This window comes from Coregonus lavaretus (assembly GCF_964263955.1).
Source record: "Coregonus lavaretus genome assembly, chromosome: 20".
NCBI lineage: Eukaryota > Metazoa > Chordata > Actinopteri > Salmoniformes > Salmonidae > Coregonus > Coregonus lavaretus.
Window position 1 is genome coordinate 18,688,241 of NC_140007.1, and position 23,776 is coordinate 18,712,016.

At 43.5% G+C, this 23,776-nt stretch overlaps 1 protein-coding gene across 1 annotated transcript; it reads left to right on the forward strand.

Moving 5' to 3' along the window:
* Positions 1-1,998: 1,998 nt before the first annotated feature.
* LOC311147435 (kelch-like protein 17) lies at positions 1,999-23,516 on the forward strand (the record flags this gene model as incomplete). Its single annotated transcript, XM_084184135.1, has 11 exons — positions 1,999-2,254; positions 3,317-3,438; positions 4,003-4,224; positions 13,469-13,585; positions 13,767-13,980; positions 17,890-18,034; positions 20,340-20,507; positions 20,701-20,789; positions 21,670-21,743; positions 22,119-22,300; positions 23,288-23,516. The coding sequence occupies exons 1-11, from the start codon at positions 2,041-2,043 to the stop codon at positions 23,514-23,516; spliced, it is 1,776 nt and encodes a 591-aa protein (XP_084040261.1). The 5' UTR covers positions 1,999-2,040.
* Between the last annotated feature and the right edge of the window lie 260 nt (positions 23,517-23,776).

Consider the following 23,776-nt stretch of genomic DNA (forward strand, 5'->3'; position numbering starts at 1 on the left):
ACAAATACATTAGAGTGTCTAGTTTGAGAAACAGACGCCTCACAGATCCTCAACTGGCAGCTTCATTAAATAGTACCCGCAAAACACCAGTCTCAACGTCAACAGTGAAGAGGCGACTCCGGGATGCTGACCATCTAGGCAGAGTTGCAAAGAAAAAGCCATATCTCAGACTGGTCAATAAAAAGAAAAGATTAAGATGGGCAGTCTGAGATATGGCTTTTTCTTTGCAACTTTGCCTAGAAGGTCAGCATCTCGGAGTCGCCGCTTCACTGTTGACATTGAGACTGGTGTTTTGCGGTTACTATTTAATGAAGCTGCCAGTTGAGGATCTGTGAGGCGTCTGTTTCTCAAACTAGACACTCTAATGTATTTGTCCTCTTGCTCAGCAAAACAATGTCCATACAGGCGAGAAGACCTTACAATGCATGAAGATACCGGTAGCTTCCAGCTATTGTAGGCTAACTTTCCCTCTTAGCTGACAGCTAAAGCTAACATCAATTCACTACCCTAGTACTATGTTTGTGATAATGTGCAAACCATAACGCAAAATATGCTGATTTCAAAGCTGATTGTCACGAAATACTTTATTCATTCACTTATTTGGTCTCTCTCACATCTCTCCCAAAGATGATCTATTGCCTCAGCGAATTGACTGTGCTCCAACGGGCCACCCCCCTCTTGCCTTGATGTCATTACTGGTTAGAGAGAGCGCACATTTTATTTGTCACATGCTTCGTAAACAAAGTTTTGTCTCCTGTAGTTGCACAGGTTACATGCTGGTAGAAATGAGGTAAAACTGATTCAAATGTAACTGCATTCAAATCACCAGCCACTAGGAGAGCCTCCTCTGGATGATCATTTTATTGTTTGCTTATGGCCCTTTACAGCTCGTTGAGTGCGGTCTTAGTGCCAGCATCGGCTTGTGGTGGAAAATGGACATCTACGAAAAATATAGATGAAAACTCTCTTGGTAAATAGTATGGTCTACAGCTTATCATGAGGTATTCTAACTCAGGTGAGCAGAACCTCAAGACTTCCTTAATATTAGAGATTGCGCACCAGCTGTTGTTAACAAAGAGACACACCTCCCCCTTGAGTTTACCTAAGGCTGCCGTTCTGTCCTGATGATGCTTAGAAAACCAACTAGATGTATATTATCCATGTCCTTGTTCAGCCACGACTCTGAGAAACATAGGATAATACAGTTCTCCAGTGATTTGTTATTTTGCCAATAGAACGGAGGGAAGAGGCGGTTTATTTACTCACCAACGTAGTTTCGTCAGGGTGCCCGCACATCGGCCTCTCTTACGCAATATCTTCCTTTTCCGAGTCTCAGGGATTAGGGCCTTGTCCGGGGTGAGACGTTTATCCTGCATCAGCGACTTGTTGAAGTAGAAATATTCATACAAATCAAGGTTAGTGATTGCTGTTCTGATGTCCAGAAGCTCTTTTTGGTCATAAGAAAAGATGTCGGTACAGAAAAAGTTAAGATCAGGGCAAAAAAAACTCACAAAATAGCAGAATTGGTCAGGAGCCTGTAAAACGGCAGCTATCCATTGCAGCGCCATTCTCATCTATAGAGATTTACCATTCAAATAAATAATTACCATTATGTTGTTAGATTGGGAAAAACAAAGTCAAATTGATTGTATAATTGATACATAAATGCATACGTGGCTGTCTCTGAAAAATGTTGACGTAAAGAAAATCTAATATAATGATACTGAAGATACCAAACAATTGGCTAATAAGCCTTTTTTTTTGTTGCCGTGGTATAATTTTGGTATAGAGTATCGTGATTGTGATATTAAACCTGGTACCGGTATCGAAGTCAAAATTCTGGTATCGTGACAACACTAACACTTTTCAGATGACACAGTTAGATACAATTACCCCCTGGGTAAATTATTATTTTATCAAATTGGGGTCAATTTAATTGTGTTGTATTTGTATGGAATAAACCAAAATGGCTCTTCTTGTGTGTTGCAGTCGCCAAGAGTGAGGCCCAGGCAGGAGCCGGCTGCTGCTGAGCACGGCACCATGATGGAAGGGGGCATGCAGCTGCTGAACCGTGACGGCCACAGCATCTCGCACAACTCCAAGCGTCACTACCACGACTCGTTCGTGTCCATGAACAGGATGCGCCAGCGCGGCCTGCTCTGCGACATCGTGCTGCATGTCTCCAACAAGGAGATCAAGGCGCACAAGGTGGTGCTGGCCTCCTGCAGTCCCTACTTCCATGCCATGTTTACAAGTAAATATCCCTCTGCGGAGTTCGCGCTCCCTGCTACTGACACTGCTCTTCGGTTCCTCCACGCCCTCACAAGTGTTCACCACTAGTGTTAGTCACCCCCTTTGAGTCACCGTCTCCCTCTCTTTACCCTACCTGTCTCTCTTCCACGCCTCATTACACTATTGAAGATTGCACGGTTCTCCATTGCTACGGAATATAAATGAATTGGATGTGTTTAAATTATTAGAACCATGAACAAAGTGGTGTGTGACATGTTTGTGGTGATTCTTGGTTGATGCTTGAATGAACTGTGCATTGAACTGTGCTACATTTCTCTCAATGTGTGAGTGGCATCTCACCTCATTTGTTTGCTCTTACTTCCTCACCAGTGACCATTTCCTTCCTCCTCCCTGTTGTCTGTGTGCGTTCTCTTTCCTGTTGGGGTCATAGGTCACCAGGTGAGGTGTGTGTCCCAGTTTTCCTCCTCCTTCCTGCAGCTCAGACTAGAGCTTTGTGAGGGTATGTCCCTGGAGAGAGAGGCTTTAAGACTTCCCACTAGGCTTCTTTTCAACTGACCATGCTTTAAACCTAGGCCTATTCAAATCTGCTGATATAGCCGACAATCTAATCAATATAACCAAAATGCTGGCGTGCTTGTGCGTGTGTGATGGCTCTTTCTACTTGTTGGCACAATTGAACTCCCTTCCATGCTGCTGTAATCATGCTTCTTCACCAGTGTTTGGCTTAGTGCAAGCGCTGCATAGATCCAGGAATCGGAATTACACAAAGATTGTCTGACAGTCAAAACAATTGATCACACAGACTGCTACAAATTATAGAAAACGTCATAGTGCTATGCAGTGACTGCTCTATAAGAATTTGTGTATTATGGGAAATCGAAGTGGTCTATGTGAGATATACTGTATGTGACAATAGAGTATTCCACATTAAACACACACACACACACCCTTATTTCTTTCAGTTAAATGTAGATATGAGTGTTGTATTGGATTGTCCACACAGGCACAGGCACTGCAGACTTTATTAAGTGGAAAACTCTGTTGTCTGCCTCTGGTCATACAGATGAGATGTCGGAGAGTCGCCAGACCCACGTGACCCTGCATGACATTGACCCCCAGGCGTTGGAACAGCTGGTTCAGTATGCCTACACGGCAGAAATCGTGGTGGGGGAGGGCAACGTGCAGGTAGGGAGAAAAGACTACTGCATCTAAAATAACACCCTATTCCCTATAGAGTGCATTACTTGTGTGCATTGCATAGTACTCTGGTGAAAAGTAGTATGTAGGGAAAGCCACCATTTGTGACGCAGCCCTAATGTACCATCATTATTCTAAATGTTAGTCTTGAACACTTTTTTGAAGCATATCATTTTCTCTGACCACTGGTGTACCTAGCAAAGGGTTAACATGAGAGTTACTCGGAAGTTTGTGGAAGGCACGATGTATTTGACTCTTGTTGTAATAGCTTTGTCTACTTACCTCTGAAGTCATTTGGAGCTAAGTAATTGCCCTTCAAAACCTTTAAAGTATTCCACAATAAGATACTGATACTTACATGACTTCGTAAAAGTATTTATGTTCCTAACCATTTTATATACTGTCAAATCCCATCCTTTCCCATCACACCATAAACCTATTGCCTCCGACCCTGTACTGTACCATCCTATACCATTCCTCACATTCCATCCCATATCATTCTGCCACATTCTACATCATGTCCTATATCACTCCATCCAATTCGACTTCCAGACATTGCTCCCAGCGGCCAGCCTGCTGCAGCTCAACGGGGTGAGGGATGCCTGCTGTAAGTTCCTCCTCAGCCAGCTGGACCCTTCCAACTGCCTGGGCATCCGCAGCTTTGCCGACACGCACTCCTGCAGCGACCTGCTCAAGTCTGCGCACAAGTACGTCCTGCAGCACTTTGTGGAGGTGTCCAAGACTGAGGAGTTCATGCTGCTGCCGCTAAAGCAGGTAGGGGCCAGAAAGAGTACTGAAATAGCATGTTATATGCGTTTCCTCACAGAACGACTTGATGTGGCATTTAGTGGCAGCATTGGGATCTCCTTTAGCTAATGAGTTGCATTGGAATTGTTGAAAGCTATCAGGGCACTTTTGGTGCACTTTGACTTGCGTGCTGATGTTGGGAGACTGCAAGCTGTAGACACACTAGGAAAATAACACTGGTGAGTGCTGTTCACTTCTCTGGTAGTTTGTATTTTAAATGGTAAATTGACAGACAAACAAGGTCAGATGCACACTGAGATAGGTTAGCTTAGCATTAGTCTCCTCCCTCTCCGACTCTCCCTCTCTGACACTCTCTCTCACCCCTTTTCCGGCAAAAAGAGGAGCACATCTGGTCGTGTTCTAACCTTTCCTCAACCCGCTCAAGGGCCTTCAAAGAGCAAGCAGCAAAGACAAGTGCGTAGTGCCTTTTCAACACTCACTAGACAAAGACATCCTCAGCTCCTTGTCAATCAGTGTCTCTTGTAGTTTTACTCATCATAGTTTTCTGTCACATCAACTCAGCGTAGCAGTCACTTATTCATTGTCTGGACTTGTCCTATGACAGCCCTGTTGAGGGTCATACCCTCGAAATGGTAATTAGGCAGAGCACTGCCAAAGATGGGCACGTTCCAGGCCGACTACATTGCAGACATTACTTGCTACCAATCGTTGCTTGTCATGTCATCGACTGCACAGTCGGGCATCTCATTGCTATATCATGTGATGTGGTTAGCTAGTTAGGTGTTGTGAGATCTGGCATGCGTCTGCAATGTAATCAGCCTTGAACACAGCCATGGTGTATGTGTTGTTACAAGATGCCAGGAGACCATTAGATTGAATGGGACAGTTAGCAAACTAGCATCATGTGGAAAGAAGTGAACGCTCCATTAATCCTTTGGGCAGATTTGAGGTGTTGGAGTCAATAGTCTGTGTTAGGGTCTGAGTTGGTCTTAGAGGCATACAGTGAGGGAAAAAAGTATTTGATCCCCTGCTGATTTTGTACGTTTGCCCACTGACAAAGACATGATCAGTCTATAATTTTAATGGTAGGTTTATTTGAACAGTGAGAGACAGAATAACAACAAAAAAATCCAGAAAAACGCATGTAAAAAATGTTATAAATTGATTTGCATATTAATGAGGGAAATAAGTATTTGACCCCCTCTCAATCAGAAAGATTTCTGTCTCCCAGGTGTCTTTTATACAGGTAACGAGCTGAGATTAGGAGCACACTCTTAAAGGGAGTGCTCCTAATCCCAGTTTGTTACCTGTATAAAAGACACCTGTCCACAGAAGCAATCAATCAATCAGATTCCAAACTCTCCACCATGGCCAAGACCAAAGAGCTCTCCAAGGATGTCAGGGACAAGATTGTAGACTTACACAAGGCTGGAATGGGCTACAAGACCATCGCCAAGCAGCTTGGTGAGAAGGTGACAACAGTTGGTGCGATTATTCGCAAATGGAAGAAACACAAAATAACTGTCAATCTCCTTCGGCCTGGGGCTCCATGCAAGATCTCACCTCGTGGAGTTGCAATGATCATGAGAACGGTGAGGAATCAGCCCAGAACTACACGGGAGGATCTTGTCAATGATCTCAAGGCAGCTGGGACCATAGTCACCAAGAAAACAATTGATAACACACTACACCGTGAAGGACTGAAATCCTGCAGCGCCCGCAAGGTCCCCCTGCTCAAGAAAGCACATATACAGGCCCGTCTGAAGTTTGCCAATGAACATCTGAATGATTCAGAGGAGAACTGGGTGAAAGTGTTGTGGTCAGATGAGACCAAAATCGAGCTCTTTGGCATCAACCAACTCGCCGTGTTTGGAGGAGGAGGAATGCTGCCTATGACCCCAAGAACACCATCCCCACCGTCAAACATGGAGGTGGAAACATTATGCTTTGGGGGTGTTTTTCTGCTAAGGGGACAGGACAACTTCACCGCATCAAAGGGACGATGGACGGGGCCATGTACCGTCAAATCTTGGGTGAGAACCTCCTTCCCTCAGCCAGGGCATTGAAAATGGGTAGTGGATGGGTATTCCAGCATGACAATGACCCAAAACACACGGCCAAGGCAACAAAGGAGTGGCTCAAGAAGAAGCACATTAAGGTCCTGGAGTGGCCTAGCCAGTCTCCAGACCTTAATCCCATAGAAAATCTGTGGAGGGAGCTGAAGATTCGAGTTGCCAAACGTCAGCCTCAAAACCTTAATGACTTGGAGAAGATCTGTAAAGAGGAGTGGGACAAAATCCATCCTGAGATGTGTGCAAACCTGGTGGCCAACTACAAGAAACATCTGACCGCTGTGATTGCCAAGTCATGTTTTGCAGAGGGGTCAAATACTTATTTCCCTCATTAAAATGCAAATCAATTTATAACATTTTTGACATACATTTTTCTGGATTTTGTTGTTGTTATTCTGTCTCTCACTGTTCAAATAAACCTACCATTAAAATTATAGACTGATCATGTCTTTGTCAGTGGGCAAACGTACAAAATCAGCAGGGGATCAAATACTTTTTTCCCCTCACTGTACCTAGGTGTGTTATTAGTGAAAATAAGTTTAAAGAGATTGGGTCGGAGACATGACAGGTTAGGCCAGGGATTATCAACTAGATTCAGCCGCGGGCCGATTTTTAAATGTATTTATTTTTTAATTGAATAGATGATCAGGGGGCCGGAACATAATTATAAATAATTTGTAGACTGCAAATTGACCGCAAGAAGCTTTAACAGATACTGTATAACATTTGACTAAAACATGATATTTTCAAACCTTGTTTACATTTGTATACGATCACATACAGTGAGCTCCAAAGGTATTGGGACAGTGGCACATTTATTGTTGTTTTGGCTTTGTAATCAAGCACTTTGGATTTGAAATGATACAATGACTATGAGGTTAAAGTGCAGACTGTCAGCTTTAATTTGAGGGTATTTTCATCCATATCTCCCCCAAAATTCTAACAGCTGTTAGGCGGGGGCTATAAAATGTTTTTCTTCCTGACCAGAACACTACAGGGGTGGATCCCCTCCATGAGTGTAAACACAGCATTTTCATTTGAAAAGGTGTCTGAGTCAACTGTGCTAAAGAAGCTGAAAGAACTTGACCATTCCAAAGCAACTGGCCTTGACAACATTCCTGCTAGATTTCTAAGGGATGCTGCGGTAATTATCACCCCCTGTGTAACTCACATTGTAAATCTGTCTATTGAACTAGGGTGTTTTCCCAGTGAACTAAAACTTGCAAGGGTAATTCCTTTATATAAAAAGGGAATAAGTTAGATCATGGAAACTATCGGCCTGTCTCAATCCTGTGTGTTTTATCGAAGGTCATGGAAAATATTATGTTTGAGCAGATTGACAGTTATATTTCCTTACATAACCTATTCTATGAGCTCCAATCTGGCTTTAGGAAATCCCATTCCACCGACACTTGCCTACTATATCTAACTGACCACATAAGGAAGGAAGTAGACAGAGGGACATTTTGTGGTATGGTTATGTTAGATCTCCAAAAGGCGTTTGATACAGTGGATCATGAGATTTTGTTAATCAAGCTAAGAGCCATGGGCTTTAACAACTTAGCAGTAAAATGGGTTAGCTCTTACCTGCAAGGAAGAAAACAAATGGTGGATGTGGATGGGACCCTGTCTAAATCCAAAATCTTGAACTGCGGGGTACCCCAAGGGAGTGTGCTGGGTCCACTTTCCTTTCTATTGTAGATAAATGATCTGAAATCTGCCTGTACATGTGACCTTTTCCTATATGCAGATGATTCTGCGCTGCTGGTGTCCCACAAAGACAAAAAGGTGGTTGAGAAAGCCCTCAGTGCTGAACTTCTGAATGTCAGTAAATGGCAACATGACAGTAAGCTGTCACTTCACCTTGGAAAAACAGAATCCATCTTGTTCTGGTCCAAACTGAAACTGAGGAAATCCCCAGATTTTAAGGTGGTAGTAGGTGACATAGTAGACGCAGCAAAATACTCTGTTAAGTATCTTGGATGTGTGCTAGATAACCATCTGACAGGGGAGAGCATGGCACAAAACTTTATCTCCAAAGTGAACCATAAAATTAGGTTTCTGGCAAGAACCTCCAAATATCTGGATAAGAATGCAATAGGGGGATTGGCAGGGGTTCTTGTTCAGTGCCACTTTGACTATGTGTGCTCTTCCTGGTACAACAGTGCTCCCAAGATAATACAAAATAAATTGCAGACATCGCAGAACAAATTAGTCAGGATTATTCTTAAACCTCCAGCACTTACGCATCTTGACTATTCCCACTTTGAAAGCCTTAGATGGCTCAAAGTGGAGGAGAGAGTCTCTCAGATTAAATAGTATTGTACATAAGATTGTCCACAGTATGGTCCCCAGGTACCTATGTAACTACTTTAACTTAGGAAGGGATAACCATAACTATTCCACTAGAAGGAGTGAAACTGACGTTGTACCTTTTTAGATTTAAAAGTGGTATGGGGAAATAAACTTTTTTATACTCCGCTGCCATTCTTTGGAATAGTCTTTCGAAGAATTTGAAACGTATAACCTCCACAGGTGGTTTCAAGTTCCCACTGAAAAAATTGCTAAATAGTAGCATGTCTCAAAATTGAGTCGTAAGATTATAGTACGTGGCTGAGAAGGAAATGCCCCGGATAGCATATGGTCTGCCTTTTGGTGCCTTGTTTATCATATTGTGATTGTCTTGTATATATTAGGTATTGATTGTTTTATATATTAAGGGTATGTGAGACAAGGGATATGTACCTGTCCAAAGTTGTTTATTAGGAAAGGGAATTGTACTAATTATCTCATGTTATAAAACAAACAACAATTTTGTCTGTCATTGTCTGTTGCCATTACAATTGGCACCTAATCTTGTTGCATTCCCCCTCCCCCCTTCAAAAGGACCACAATGGAAATAAGCTGTTAAGCTTTATTGTGTTATCCTTGATGATTGTCTTAGATTGTATCTGGAGGCTTCACTGGCTGGAGCGCCCTTATGTAAAGTACCAGTCAAAAGTTTGGACACACCTACTCATTCCCAGGTTTTTCTTTATTTTTACTATTTTCTACATTTTAGAATAATAGTGAAGACATCAAAACTATGAAATAACACATATGGAATCATGTAGTAACCAAAAAAGTGTTAAACAAATCAAAATATATTTTATACAGTGGGGGAAAAAAGTATTTAGTCAGCCACCAATTGTGCAAGTTCTCCCACTTAAAAAGATGAGAGAGGCCTATAATTTTCATCATAGGTACACATAAACTATGACAGACAAAATGAGAAAAATAAATCCAGAAAATCACATTGTAGGATTTTTAATGAATTTATTTGCAAATTATGGTGGAAAATAAGTATTTGGTCAATAACACAAGTTTCTCAATACTTTGTTATATACCCTTTGTTGGCAATGACACAGGTCAAACGTTTTCTGTAAGTCTTCACAAGGTTTTCACACACTGTTGCTGGTATTTTGGCCCATTCCTCCATGCAGATCTCCTCTAGAGCAGTGATGTTTTGGGGCTGTCACTGGGCAACACGGACTTTCAACTCCCTCCAAAGATTTTCTATGGGGTTGAGATCTGGAGACTGGCTAGGCCACTCCAGGACCTTGAAATGCTTCTTACGAAGCCACTCCTTCGTTGCCCGGGCGGTGTGTTTGGGATCACTGTCATGCTGAAAGACCCAGCCACGTTTCATCTTCAATGCCCTTGCTAATGGAAGGAGGTTTTCACTCAAAATCTCACGATACATGGCCCCATTCATTCTTTCCTTTACACGGATCAGTCGTCCTGGTCCCTTTGCAGAAAAACAGCCCCAAAGCATGATGTTTCCACCCCCATGCTTCACAGTAGGTATGGTGTTCTTTAGATGCAACTCAGCATTCTTTGTCCTCCAAACACGACGAGTTAAGTTTTTACCAGAAAGTTCTATTTTGGTTTCATCTGACCATATGACATTCTCCCAATCCTCTTCTGGATCATCCAAATGCACTCTAGCAAACTTCAGACGGGCCTGGACATGTACTGGCTTAAGCAGGGGGACACGTCTGCACTGCAGGATTTGAGTCCCTGGCGGCGTAGTGTGTTACTGATGGTAGGCTTTGTTACTTTGGTCCCAGCTCTCTGCAGGTCATTCACTAGGTCCCCCTGTGTGGTTCTGGGATTTTTGCTCACCGTTCTTGTGATCATTTTGACCCCACGGGGTGAGATCTTGCGTGGAGCCCCAGATCGAGGGAGATTATCAGTGGTCTTGTATGTCCTCCATTTCCTAATAATTGCTCCCACAGTTGATTTCTTCAAACCAAGCTGCTTACCTATTGCAGATTCAGTCTTCCCAGCCTGGTGCAGGTCTACAATTTTGTTTCTGGTGTCCTTTGACAGCTCTTTGGTCTTGGCCATAGTGGAGTTTGGAGTGTGACTGTTTGAGGTTGTGGACAGGTGTCTTTTATACTGATAACAAGTTCAAACAGGTGCCATTAATACAGGTAACGAGTGGAGGACAGAGGAGCCTCTTAAAGAAGAAGTTACAGGTCTGTGAGAGCCAGAAATCTTGCTTGTTTGTAGGTGACCAAATACTTATTTTCCACCATAATTTGCAAATAAATTCATTAAAAATCCTACAATGTGATTTTCTGGATTTTTTTCCCTCAATTTGTCTGTCATAGTTGACGTGTACCTATGATGAAAATTACAGGCCTCTCTCATCTTTTTAAGTGGGAGAACTTGCACAATTGGTGGCTGACTAAATACTTTTTTTCCCCACTGTATTTGAGATTCTTCAAATAGCCACCCTTTGCCTTGATGACAGCTTTTCACACACTTGGCATTCTCTCAACCAGCTTCACCTGGAATGCTTGTCCAACAGTCTTGAAGGAGTTCCCACATATGCTGAGCACTTGTTGGCTGCTTTTCCTTCACTCTGCGGTCCAACTCATCCCAAACCATTTCAATTGGTTGAGGTTGGGTGATTGTGGAGGCCAGGTCATCTAATGCAGCACTCCATCACTCTCCTTCTTGGTCAAATAGCCCTTACACAGCCTGGAGGTGTGTTGGGTCATTGTCCTGTTGAAAAATAAATTATAGTCCCATTAAACGCAAAACCAGATGGGATGGCGTATCGCTGCAGAATGCTGTGGTAGCCATGCTAGTTAAGTGTGCCTTGAATTCTAAATAAATCACTGACAGTGTCACCAGCAAAGCACCCCCACACCATCACACCTCCTCCTCCATGCTTCACGGTGGGAACCACACATGCAGAGATCATCCGTTCATCTACTCTGCGTCTCACAAAGACACGGCAGTTGGAACCAAAAATCTCAAATTTGGACTCATCAGACCAAAGGACAGAGTTCCACCAGTCTAATGTCCACTGCTTGTGTTTCTTGGCCCAAGCAAGTCTGTTCTTATTATTGGTGTCCTTTAAATAGTGGATTCTTTGCAGCAATTTGACCATGAAGGCCTGATTCATGCAGTCTCCTCTGAACAGTTGATGTTGAGATGTGTCTGTTACTTGAACTCTGTGAAGCATTTGGGCTGCGATTTCTGAGACTGGTAACTCTAATGAACGTATCCTCTACAGTAGAGGTAACTCTGGGTCTTCCTTTCCTGTGGCGGTCCTCATGAGAGCCAGTTTCATCATAGCGCTTGATGGTTTTTACGACTGCACTTGAAGAAACTTTCAAAGTTCTTGAAATGTTCCATATTGACTGACCTTCATGTCTTAAAGTAATGATGGACTGTCGTTTCTCATTGCTTATTTGAGCTGTTCTAATATGGACTTGGTCTTTTACCAAATAGGGCTATCTTCTGTATACCACCCCTACCTTGTCACAACACAACTGATTGGCTCAAACGCATTAAGAAGGAAAGAAATTCCACAAATTAACTTTTAACAAGGCACACCTGTTAATTGAAATGCATTCCAGGTGACTACCTCATGAAGCTGGTTGAGAGAATGCGAAGCGTGTGCAAAGCTGTCATCAAGGCAAAGGGTGGCTACTTTGAAGAATCTCAAATATAAAATATATTTTGATTTGTTTAACACTTTTTTGGTTACTGCATGATTCCATATGTGTTATTTCATAGTTTTGATGTCTTCACTATTATTCTACAATGTAGGAAATAGTAAAAATGAAGAAAAACCCTGGAATGAGTAGGTGTGTCCAAACCTTTGACTAGTACTGTATGTATTTTGAAAATGGTCAAATAAATTGTCAATTCAATCAATCAATATCTCTCCCAGACTGTCAAGTCTCAGACCCGCGCCATAATGAAATGTATTGGGCACAGTCCATTAACCAAGAGTAAAATGGCTAGGTGACGTCTGAAACAGAGCTGCGGGCAGCCAGCTATGGTGCTGCTCTCCCTTTTCTTTCCCTTTGATTTCTCCTCTCTCTATCTCTTTATTTTTGTTGCCTCTCTCTCTTTTCTTTCTCTTCTGCCCGTCACAGCTCTGCAGCAGGGTAGGATTTATTAACCAACTGCTCTGAGCATCTTTGAGCTCACAGAGCTGTGAAACTTGTGATTTCCTCCTTTTAGACGAGGGGACTGGGAACTGGAGTTTTGACTGGACCTCATGGTCATATTCTACTACACAGTGTCATCATGGCTGATGTACACAGACATTTGTTATATAGATACTGTCTCTTGCTAGCTCTCTCACACACTTGTGACAGGTACACTTTACATGTCAGACAGATGCACACACACACGCACTGTGTCTGTATATGCTGCAGTAGCCTATGTGTTATGTTGAGGGGGATACAGGGCAGGGTAATAATAGTACTAGAGGAGCAGAGGCTGTTCATTTTGTGCTATGCTGTACTGTGTTGTGCTTGACTGGACTGTGCTGTGCTGTGTATCTTTGTAGTTCCTGTGGATTAGCTGATGCTCTTCCTCTGAGGCTGCTGCTATTCCACTGATCTCAGCAGCAGCTGGCCACTACGGCCCAGCCCAACCCCACTCTGGGAACAGTGCTAGCCTCTCTGCAGCATGCGCACACACACCCACTTAAGCGTACACCACACTGACCTTTTTCAAGTCCTTCCAAAATTAACATGCCAAGGTGAATGAGTTAATGTTTTCTTTTTGTGTCGTGCCAACTGTTGTGGCCCATCCCACGTGATGAGTGTCTCTCTCTCTCTCTCTCTCTCTCTCTCTCTCTCTCCTCTCCCCCTCTTTCTGTTAAGGTATTGGATCTGATCTCCAGTGACAACCTGAACGTACCGTCAGAAGAGGAGGTATACCGGGCCGTGCTGAGCTGGGTCAAACATGACATAGATGGGCGCAGGCAGCACGTTCCCTGGGTAAGATTAGACGTGCACCTGTGTGGCTAAGTTGGTGGAGCATGGCACTTACAACATCAGGATTGTGGATTTCATTCCTGCTGAGGCCACCCATACGAGGATGTATACACGCAGTAGTGTAAGTCGCTTTGGATAAAAGCGTCTGCCCCCTCTCCCCTCCCCCTTCCCCTCCCCACTCTAGCTGATGAAGTGCGTGCGTCTGCCCCTGCTGCGGAGGGATTTCCTTATGAGCAATGTGGACACGGAGCTGCTGGTGCGCCACCACTCTGAGTGCAAGGACCTGCTCATCGAGGCCCTCAAGTACCATCTTATGCCCGAGCAGAGGGGTGTGCTGAGTAACAGCCGCACCCGGCCGCGCCGCTGCGAGGGCGCCAGCCCCGTACTCTTTGCCGTCGGTCAGTGTGCCCCCGAGGTTACCCACCAGGGTACATACACACACAGAGACACACACACACATACACATAAAGTGCTATGAAAAAGTATTTGCCCACTTTCTAACTTTCTCTACTTTTGCATATTTGTGATACTGAATGTTATCAGATCTTCAACCAAAACCTAATATTAGATAAAGGGAACATAAGTGAACAAATAACACAACAATTACATATTTATTTCATAAACAAAGTTATGCAACACCCAATTCCCCTGTGTGAAAAAGTAATTGCCCCCTTACACTCAATAACTGGTTGTGCCACCTTTAGCTGCAATGACTCCAACCAAATGCTTCCTGTAGTTGTTGATCAGTCTCTCACGTCGCTGTGGAGGAATTTTGGCCCACTCTTCCATGCAGAACTGCTTTAACTCAGTGACGTGTGGGTTTTCAAGCATGAACTGCTCGTTTCAAGTCCTGCCACAACATCTCAATTGGGATCAGGTCTGGACTTTGACTAGGCCATTCCAAAACTTCAAATTTGTTGCTTTTTAGCAATTTTCATGTAGACTTGATTGTGTGTTTTGGATCATTGTCTTGCTGCATGACCCAGCTGCGCTCCAGCTTCAGCTCACAGACGGATGGTCTGACATTCTCCTGTAGAATTCTCTGATACAGAGCAGAATTCATGGTTCCTTCTATTAAGGCAAGTCGTCCAGGTCCTGAGGCAGCAAAGCATCCCCAAACCATCACACCACCACCCCCACCATGCTTGACCTTTGGTATGATGTTCTTACTGTGGAATGCAGAGTTTGGTTTTCGCCAGGCATTACTGGAACCATGTAGTCCAAAAAATTATACTTTTGAATCATCTGTCCATAGAACGTTCTTCCAAGAGTCTTGATGATCATCCAGGTGCTTTTTGGCAAACTTGAGTTAACCTTTTGGACGAGATGGGTCCCATTATGCCTGGCGAAAACAAAAACACTGGACGACTTGCCTTAATAGAAGGAACCATGAATTCTGCTCTGTATCAGAGAATTCTACAGGAGAATGTCAGACCATCCGTCTGTGAGCTGAAGCTGAAGTGCAGCTGGGTCATGCAGCAAGACAATAATCCAAAACACACAATCAAGTCTACATGAAAATTGCTAAAAAGCAACAAATTGGAAGTTTTGGAATGGCCTAGTCAAAGTCCAGACCTAATCCCAATTGAGATGTTGTGGCAGGACTTGAAACGAGCAGTTCATGCTTGAAAACCCACACGTCACTGAGTTAAAGCAGTTCTGCATGGAAGAGTGGGCCAAAATTCCTCCACAGCGACGTGAGAGACTGATCAACAACTACAGGAAGCATTTGGTTGGAGTCATTGCAGCTAAAGCTGGCACAACCAGTTATTGAGTGTAAGGGGGCAATTACTTTTTCACACAGGGGAATTGGGTGTTGCATAACTTTGTTTATGAAATAAATATGTAATTGTTGTGTTATTTGTTCACTTATGTTCCCTTTATCTAATATTAGGTTTTGGTTGAAGATCTGATAACATTCAGTATCACAAATATGCAAAAGTAGAGACAATTAGAAAGGGGGCAAATACTTTTTCATAGCACTATTCATACATACATACATACATACATACATACAGTGCCTTCAGAAAATATTCATACCCCTTGACTTATTCCAAATTTATTGAAAATGAATTACAGAAATATCACATTTACATAAATATTCACACCCCTGAGTCAATACATGTTAGAATCGCCTTTGGCAGAGATGACAGCTGTGAGTCTTTCTGGATAAGTCTCTAAGAGCTTTGCACACCTGGATTGTACAATATTTGCACATTATTATTTTTAAATTCTTCAAGGTCTGTCAAGTTGGTTGTTGAACATTGCTAGACAGCCATTTAAGTCTTGCCATAGATTTTCAAACAGATTTAAGTCAAAACTGTAACTAGGCCACACAGGAACATTCAATGTCATCTTGGTAAGCAATTCCAGTGTATATCTGGGCCTTGTGTTTTAGGTTATTGTCCTGCTGAAAGGTGAATTTGTCTCAAGGATTTTGCCTTTGCTTAGCTTTATTAGTGTTATTTTTATTTTTTTAAATTCACTAGTGATGATAAGCATACCCATAACATGATGCAGCCACCACCATGCTTGAAAATATGAATAGTGGTACTCGGTGACATGTTGTGTTGGATTTGCCCCAAACGTAACATAACGCTTTGTATTCAGGACATGAAGTTAATTTATTTTCCACATTTTTTGCAGTTTTACTTTAGTGCCTTATTGCAAACAGGATGCATGTTTTGGAATATTTGTATTATGTACAGGCTTATTCTACAATGTAGAAAATAGTAAAAAATAAAGAAAAACCCAGGAATGAGTAGGTGTGTCCAAACTTTTGACTGGTACTGTATATACATACATGCATGCATACATACATACATACTGTAATGTGTTTATAATACAAACCCAACAAATACACATTCTTAAATTACTGAAACTGTAGACCGCCATTAGGAAAATAGGGATCCTGAATTTGGCCCATGGTTAAAAGCTAACTTGTTCACAGATACATAAAACATTACATTTTCAAACATTACATTTGAAGTAGATTGGATGCAGCAATTATTCAAAAGAAGATTGGTGCTTACCATGTCTAGAAATATTTGTGTATTTTTTAGGGCATTGCACCTGTAAAAAGTAAAATGTTGCCAACTGTGTTTTAATACCCATATATCTATAGATACACTACATGACCAAAAGTATGTGGACACCTGCTCGTTAAACATCTCATTCCAAAAGCATGAGCATTAAAATGGAGTTGGTCCCCCCTTTACTGCTATAACAGCCTCCACTCTTCTGGGAAGGTTTTCCACTAGATGTTGGAACATTACTGCAGGGACTTGCTTCCATTCAGCCACAATAGCATTTGTGAGGTCGGGCACTGATGTTGGGCAATTAGGCCTGGCTCGCAGTTGGCGTTCCAATTCATCCCAAAGGTGTTCGATGGGGTTGAGGTTAGGGTCAGTGCAGGCCAGTCAAGTTCTTCCACACCGATCTTGATAAACCATTTCTGTATGGACCTCGCTTTGTGCACTGGGGCATTGTCATGCAGAAACAGGAAAGGGCCTTCCCCATGAAAAACATCCCCAGACCATTATTCCTCCTCCACCAAACTTTACAGTTGGCACTATGCATTGGGGCAGGAAGTGTTCTCCTGGCTTCCGCCAAACCCAGATTCGTCCGTCGGAATGCCGGATGGTGACGCGTGATTTATCACTCCAGAGAACACGTTTCCACTGCTCCAGAGTCCAATGGCGGCGAGCTTTACACCACTCCAGCCGACGCTTGGCATTGCGCATGGTGATCTTAGGCTTGTGTGCGGCTGCTCTGCCATGGAAACCCATTTCATGAAGCTCCTGACGAATAGTTATTGTGCTGACGTTGCTTCCAGAGGCAGTTTGGAACTCGGTAGTGAGTGTTGCAACCGAGGACAGACAATGTTTACACGCTTCAGCACTCGGCGGTCCCGTTCTGTGAGCTTGTGTGGCCTACCACTTCGCGGCTTCTGTACGTTGTTGCTTCTAGACGTTTCCAATTCACAATAACAGCACTTACAGTTGACCTGGGCAGCTCTAGCAGGGCAAAAGTTTGACGAACTGACTTGTTGGAAGGTGGCATCCTATGACGGTGCCACGTTAAAAGTCACTGAGCTCTTCAGTAAGGCCATTCTACTACCAATGTTTGTCTATGGAGATTGCATCACTGTTTGCTCGATTTTATACACCTGTCCACAATGGGTGCGGCTGAAATAGCCAAATCCACTAAATTGAAGGGGTGACCACATACTTTTGTATATATAGTGTATTTGAATGACCGCTTCAGATATTTAGATGACGTTGTTGTTGTCTGTGTGTTTTGCCCAGGTGGCGGCAGTCTGTTTGCTATCCACGGCGACTGCGAGGCCTACGACACCCGGACTGACCGCTGGCACATGGTGGCATCCATGTCCACTCGGCGGGCACGGGTGGGCGTGGCGGCCATTGGCAACAAGCTGTACGCGGTGGGAGGGTAATAAATGACCTCATCAGACCATCCTTTGACCTCCAGATGGTCTGGATTTGGGTATTCTCGAAGCCATAACCAATGTCCTCAACACTGGAAGATTACACTAGTGTTAATTATGCTAGCTAGCGCAGTTTAAGTTTATGGTAACAGTTTACTTGACTCCCAGTGTCGTAACACGTTATGACACGGTCATAACCATGTCATAGCAGCTGACATAACTTTTCATAACCTGTCATATGGTCATAACACTGTCATGACCCATATATTTCCACCTATTGTGACATATATCGTGTTATTTTATGGCTGATTATGACACCTACATAAGTGTCAACATTTATTCAAATTAGTTTTTTCCTGCCAAGAAGTTTGTTTTCGGTTTGAAAGTTTCTCTTAAATCCTTTGTTTTTGTTGTATTGAATTATTTACAGTCATGTTTTTTTCATCATATTTTAAATATCTTGTAGAAAATACACTTTATGACACTGTCATGAAGCTTTATGACCATCCTGTGTCACTTTACTTGGACTAAGAAAATACACTTTATGACACTGTCAAGAAGCGTTATGACCATCATAATCATATAAGCCAGATAGGCCTATCATGTACATGCCCTTATGTCAGTCATCAGTCAAAAAGAAGGTGTCTCGTCCTTCTCCTGAAATCTGCTCCTGCATTCATCCCAGTTATCAGCAACAGAGCATTGGGGTAGGTGATTGTCTGACATCAATGTGTGTGCAATCACAATGATAATTTAACATGGTCAATTTACATTTTTTTTATATAACATACAGTAGCCTATGTTTAAACAGTATGTTTATGGTGTGATAGAATGTTTTGCCTTGTGTGGTAGGTTTTGTGGGCTTTGACACTTATGTAGGTTTCATAAAAGGCCATAAAATAACGCAATATATGTCACAACAGGTCTAAATATGTGTCATGGCAGTGTTATGACCATATTATAACAGATTATGTTAGCTGTTATGACATGGTTATGACCGTGTCATAATGTGTTATGACGCTGGGTGTCAAGTAAAGTGTTACCAAGTTTACAATATGTCTGAAAGAGAAACTAGGATATGGTGAGATACAGTATCTTGTAATCCAATTTCTCATTCAAGAAAACATGTTGGATTATTGGCATTTGTATAATAAGATAAACAGTTAACTGTGGTAGGAGGAAACTGTTGGCAGACTAACATTAGCAGTCCCCTCAAGTGTAATTATGCAAATTCTGACTTTTGAAGCCAAGGCACGTCTTCTCTACCCGAGAGGGAAACAAAACAGATACGTTTGTCTTTGTAAATCAAGAGAAAGATAGAACAAAGTAGTATCTGATGCACTACTATCACTGTCTGGAATGTCAAAGTTTTATCCAGGTGCTACTGATGGAAATGAGGTAGATGACATACCCTGTCAAATAGATAAACAGATGATTAATTTATTTTATTTAAAGAACGTTTCTTGTATTTAACTGTTAACAAAGTACAGTTGTGAAGACTTGCTTAACAAAGAAAGCCTCCTTTTGAGATGAGATTAAAGTAAGAAACCTGAAGAGGAACTAGGGCCCTTATTCACAAAGGGTCTCAGACTAGGAGTGCTGATCTAGGAGCAGGTCTCCCCCGTCTTATTCAATATGACGAAAAAGAAAAACTGATCCTAGATCAGCACTCCTATTCTGAGACCCTTTGTGAATATGTGCCCAGACCCTAGCGGCAGGGTGGTTGGCCTAGATCAGGGACGGGCAACTTTGATGGGGGTGGGTCCACCAAAAAACAGAACTAACTGTATGTCGCTCTGCATAAGAGCGTCTGCTAAATGACTAAAATTTAAAATGTAAACTCATCATGGGTCTGCGTATCCCCCCCCCCTTCGTGATAGCGAAGAGAAAGTTATTTAGCAATTTTTTAACAAATTTCATGCAATTCTACTCAATTTGCCATGGGTCGGAGAGAAAAATCTGCAGTTTTACAGCTAATTTCCTGCAATTCTACACATTTTGCCATAGGGTGGAGGCAAATGTCAGCCATTTTTAATATGATAACTGATGATCAATGGGCCCCACCCTGGTTGGTAATTTGACCATGCTTACTACAAGTTTAGATCGGTAGACTAACAAAATCATGTTTTTTTGCTGACATGGGCTAATTGAGTGACGCTGATGCACAGCCAAATTTCGAAATTGCACCTTGTGTAGTCTATTATTCTAACTCTCAACAGTAAGTTGAGACCCCAACTGATCCGCCGGCCGCCAGTTGCCCATCCCTGGCCTAGATACACTTCTCTCTCTGATATACTCTGTCTCCCTCAGGTATGACGGCACCTCTGATTTGGCCACCGTGGAGTCCTACGACCCTGTCACCAACTCCTGGCAACCTGAGGTTTCCATGGGGACACGGCGGAGCTGTCTGGGCGTGGCAGTGTTGCACGGCCTACTGTACGCCGCCGGTGGTTACGACGGAGCTTCCTGTCTCAACAGGTACATAAAGAAATATATAGATAATAATAATTATAAGCCTTGTGTCCAAAATGGCACCCTGCATGCTGCACTACTTTTGACTATAGTCCATAGGGCTTTGTCACAACAGACTGTCACGGATGCAAATACTGAGATGACATGACATTTGTACTCCATAAATGTATATAATGAATGCCCCCCTCCACCCCAACAGTGCAGAGCGGTACGACCCTCTCACCAGTACCTGGACCTCCATCTCTGCCATGAGCACCCGAAGGAGATACGTCCGTGTGGCTACTCTAGGTGAGCAAGTGTTGTCCACCTCTTGTGTGATGATGTCACCTATTGAGAAAGGATATACTTACTGTATGTTAGCCTAGAGCAAGGATGGGCAACTGGTGGGCCACCCCCTTTTGTAGGCCCGTTGATATTTTTTGGGGGGAACTCAGTCGGGGTCTCAATTTACTGTTGAGAGTTAGAATAATGGATTATACATGGTGCAATTTCAAATTTTGGTTGTGCATCAGCAGTTCTTCTCTTGTTATGTCAGTAACTGACAGTCATTCAATTAGCCAATTCCGGCTAACATTTTTGCTAGCTATCTAAACTTTCTGCTAAACTTGTAGTAATCATGGTCGAATTACCTACCAGGGCCCCCCATTGATCAAAATATATCATATTAAAAACATTTGTCTCCGGCAAAATGAGTAGAATTGCAGGAAATTAACTCTAAAACGTATCTTTGCTGTCAAGGGGACTGCTAAAATGTTTTGCTCACAAGGTGGGGAGGGCCCCAACTAAATTTTGCTTAGGGGCCCCAAAAGGCTAGGGCCGGCTCCGACTGCATACTTGGGTGTGGATGCCGGTACACAGATCCATGAGCCACTGCGGCCCCTCATGATGAGTTCCAATTTTTTGTGGCCCCCACCCCCATCAAATTTGCCCATCCCTGGCCTACTACCCGCTTCCTAGTAAATATGGGCCTCATCAAACATTTTTTATTTTTGCGAGCTGAAATGTAGCGTTTTGAGCTTATTGTCACGGCACTCACTCTCTCTTTCTTTTGCTCTCTCTTTTTCGCTCCCTCCCTCTCTCTCTCTTTTTCTCTCTCTCTCTCTCTCTCTCTCTCTCTCTCCTCTCTCTCTCTCTCTCTCTCTCTCTCTCTCTCTCTCTCTCTCTCTAGATGGCAGTCTGTATGCAGTAGGAGGATATGACAGCTCCTCACACCTAGCAACAGTGGAGAAATATGAACCACAGGTAATAAACAAACAAACGGACAGATCTCTACAATATGCACATTAAGACATAGGGCCAGTTTCCTGGACCCAGATTAAGCCTATAGAAGAATCTCAACTGAGCATGATTTTCAGTAGCCTGGTGGAACGAACTTGATTGCTGCGTTCACCATTCTGTTAAATAGAATGGTGAACGTAGTGATCAGGCTGGTTCCACCAGGCTATATTTAAAGTCCATGAGTAGGCTTAATCTGGTTAAAACCGGACCATAAAGCTGAACTTCTGCCCAGATCAAAAAGTAGAAGCTAAGTTTTGAGTTCAACCTCAACAATCACTGATAAGTTGCTCAAAACTGATCATGTGACTCCCAACAACCCTCTATGATTGGTCGGAACAGAGTAACGCGTGGACGGCCATCGCCAACATGCTGAGTCGGCGCAGCAGTGCCGGGGTGGCCGTGCTGGAGGGCATGCTCTACGTCGCCGGGGGCAACGACGGCACCAGCTGCCTAAACTCGGTGGAGCGATTCAATCCCAAGACCAACGCCTGGGAGGGTGTGGCGCCCATGAACATCCGCAGGTGGGCACCGCCAGCCGCATCACAATTACTACCAACCACCTCTAGCTATAACTGCATAATCAATGCATACATAGAGCCATCTTGCTCCTCATAAATGCCTTTATAATGCATAAAGGCTGGTTTTAGGTTTTCATTCCTTCATTCCAGCCCTTACTCAGCAAATTATCTGGGTTTCTGGAGGAACCTGCATACACAATGGGCCTCAGAGACCAGGATTTGGAGATTAAAATTAAATTAGTATCACACACACACACACACAAACATACACAGACAGACACACACACACAAAGGGAGACAGACAGCGTCAATAAGAAAGGATTTGAGCAGGGAAACCTGACAACAGTGGACGCTCCCGGCCCTATAAATAAACCATTGCTGTAATCAGTAGTATGGCTCATATTCATCTAGAGCCTGATCTAGTCTCAGTAGAGTCATATTCAATAGGAACCAAATGGAAGCAAACTGGCCGAAACAGGGAGGGATCTGCCTTAATTTGTCCATAAGAAACACCTTTTTTCACCTTTCGTTGCAAATCGTTTTGTTACGTTGTGCATTAATGAATACGCCCCAGGCCTCCATTTACACTGCAGTGAGCTCAGTCTTTAGCAACAGGCTAGGCAGGGAAGTCCTTCTGGTTTTCTTTTCTGCCTAGTAGTTAATTGATCAATTAATATTACTGAATGGCCAGCAGACCTGCGTTAAAATACTATTTGAGTTCATTTTAAACACTGTACTTGATTGAGCTTGCCTGTTGCAATGGAACCAAGAGGAAAAAAGCGGGTGGCCATCCTATCGCCTCTGACCACAGAACATCGGCTGTACTTTTCAGTTCATTTCCCGACAATTCTACATGTTGAATCACCACTGTTTGTTGACACCCAGCAGGTGATTGCTAACACACTGCGGCCACCCGCTGCTTTTAGCTTTTAGTCTTTGTGGTGTGCCTGAGCTATTACTGAGTCTGCACGTTGTCCTGTCCTCCCGCAGGAGTACCCACGACCTGGTGACCATGGATGGCTGGCTGTACGCTGTGGGCGGCAATGACGGCAGCTCCAGCCTCAACTCCATCGAGAAGTACAACCCACGCAGCAACAAGTGGGTGGCGGCCTCCTGCATGTTCACGCGGCGCAGCAGTGTGGGCGTGGCCGTCCTAGAGCTGCTCAACTTCCCACCGCCCTCGTCGCCCACGCTCTCTGTGTCCTCCACCAGCCTTTGACACGGGGCTAGGCACTGGCTGACCTCAGCCTCAACCCCCGCCTCGGCCTCGGTCGCTGCCGCCACCACCGCACAGCCAGGCCCCAGCAAGAGACGCAACTGCTCTGTGTGAAGAGGAGGGAGTGAGAGGATGCATATACTTGATTCAGGTAGCGAGAGGGAGAGTGGAGAGAAGGGCTTGAGAGAGAGAGTGGGAGGGTACAGTTAGAGGGAGAAGAGGTGATGGGAAAAGCGAGAGAGAGGAAGAGTGAAAGATGGAGA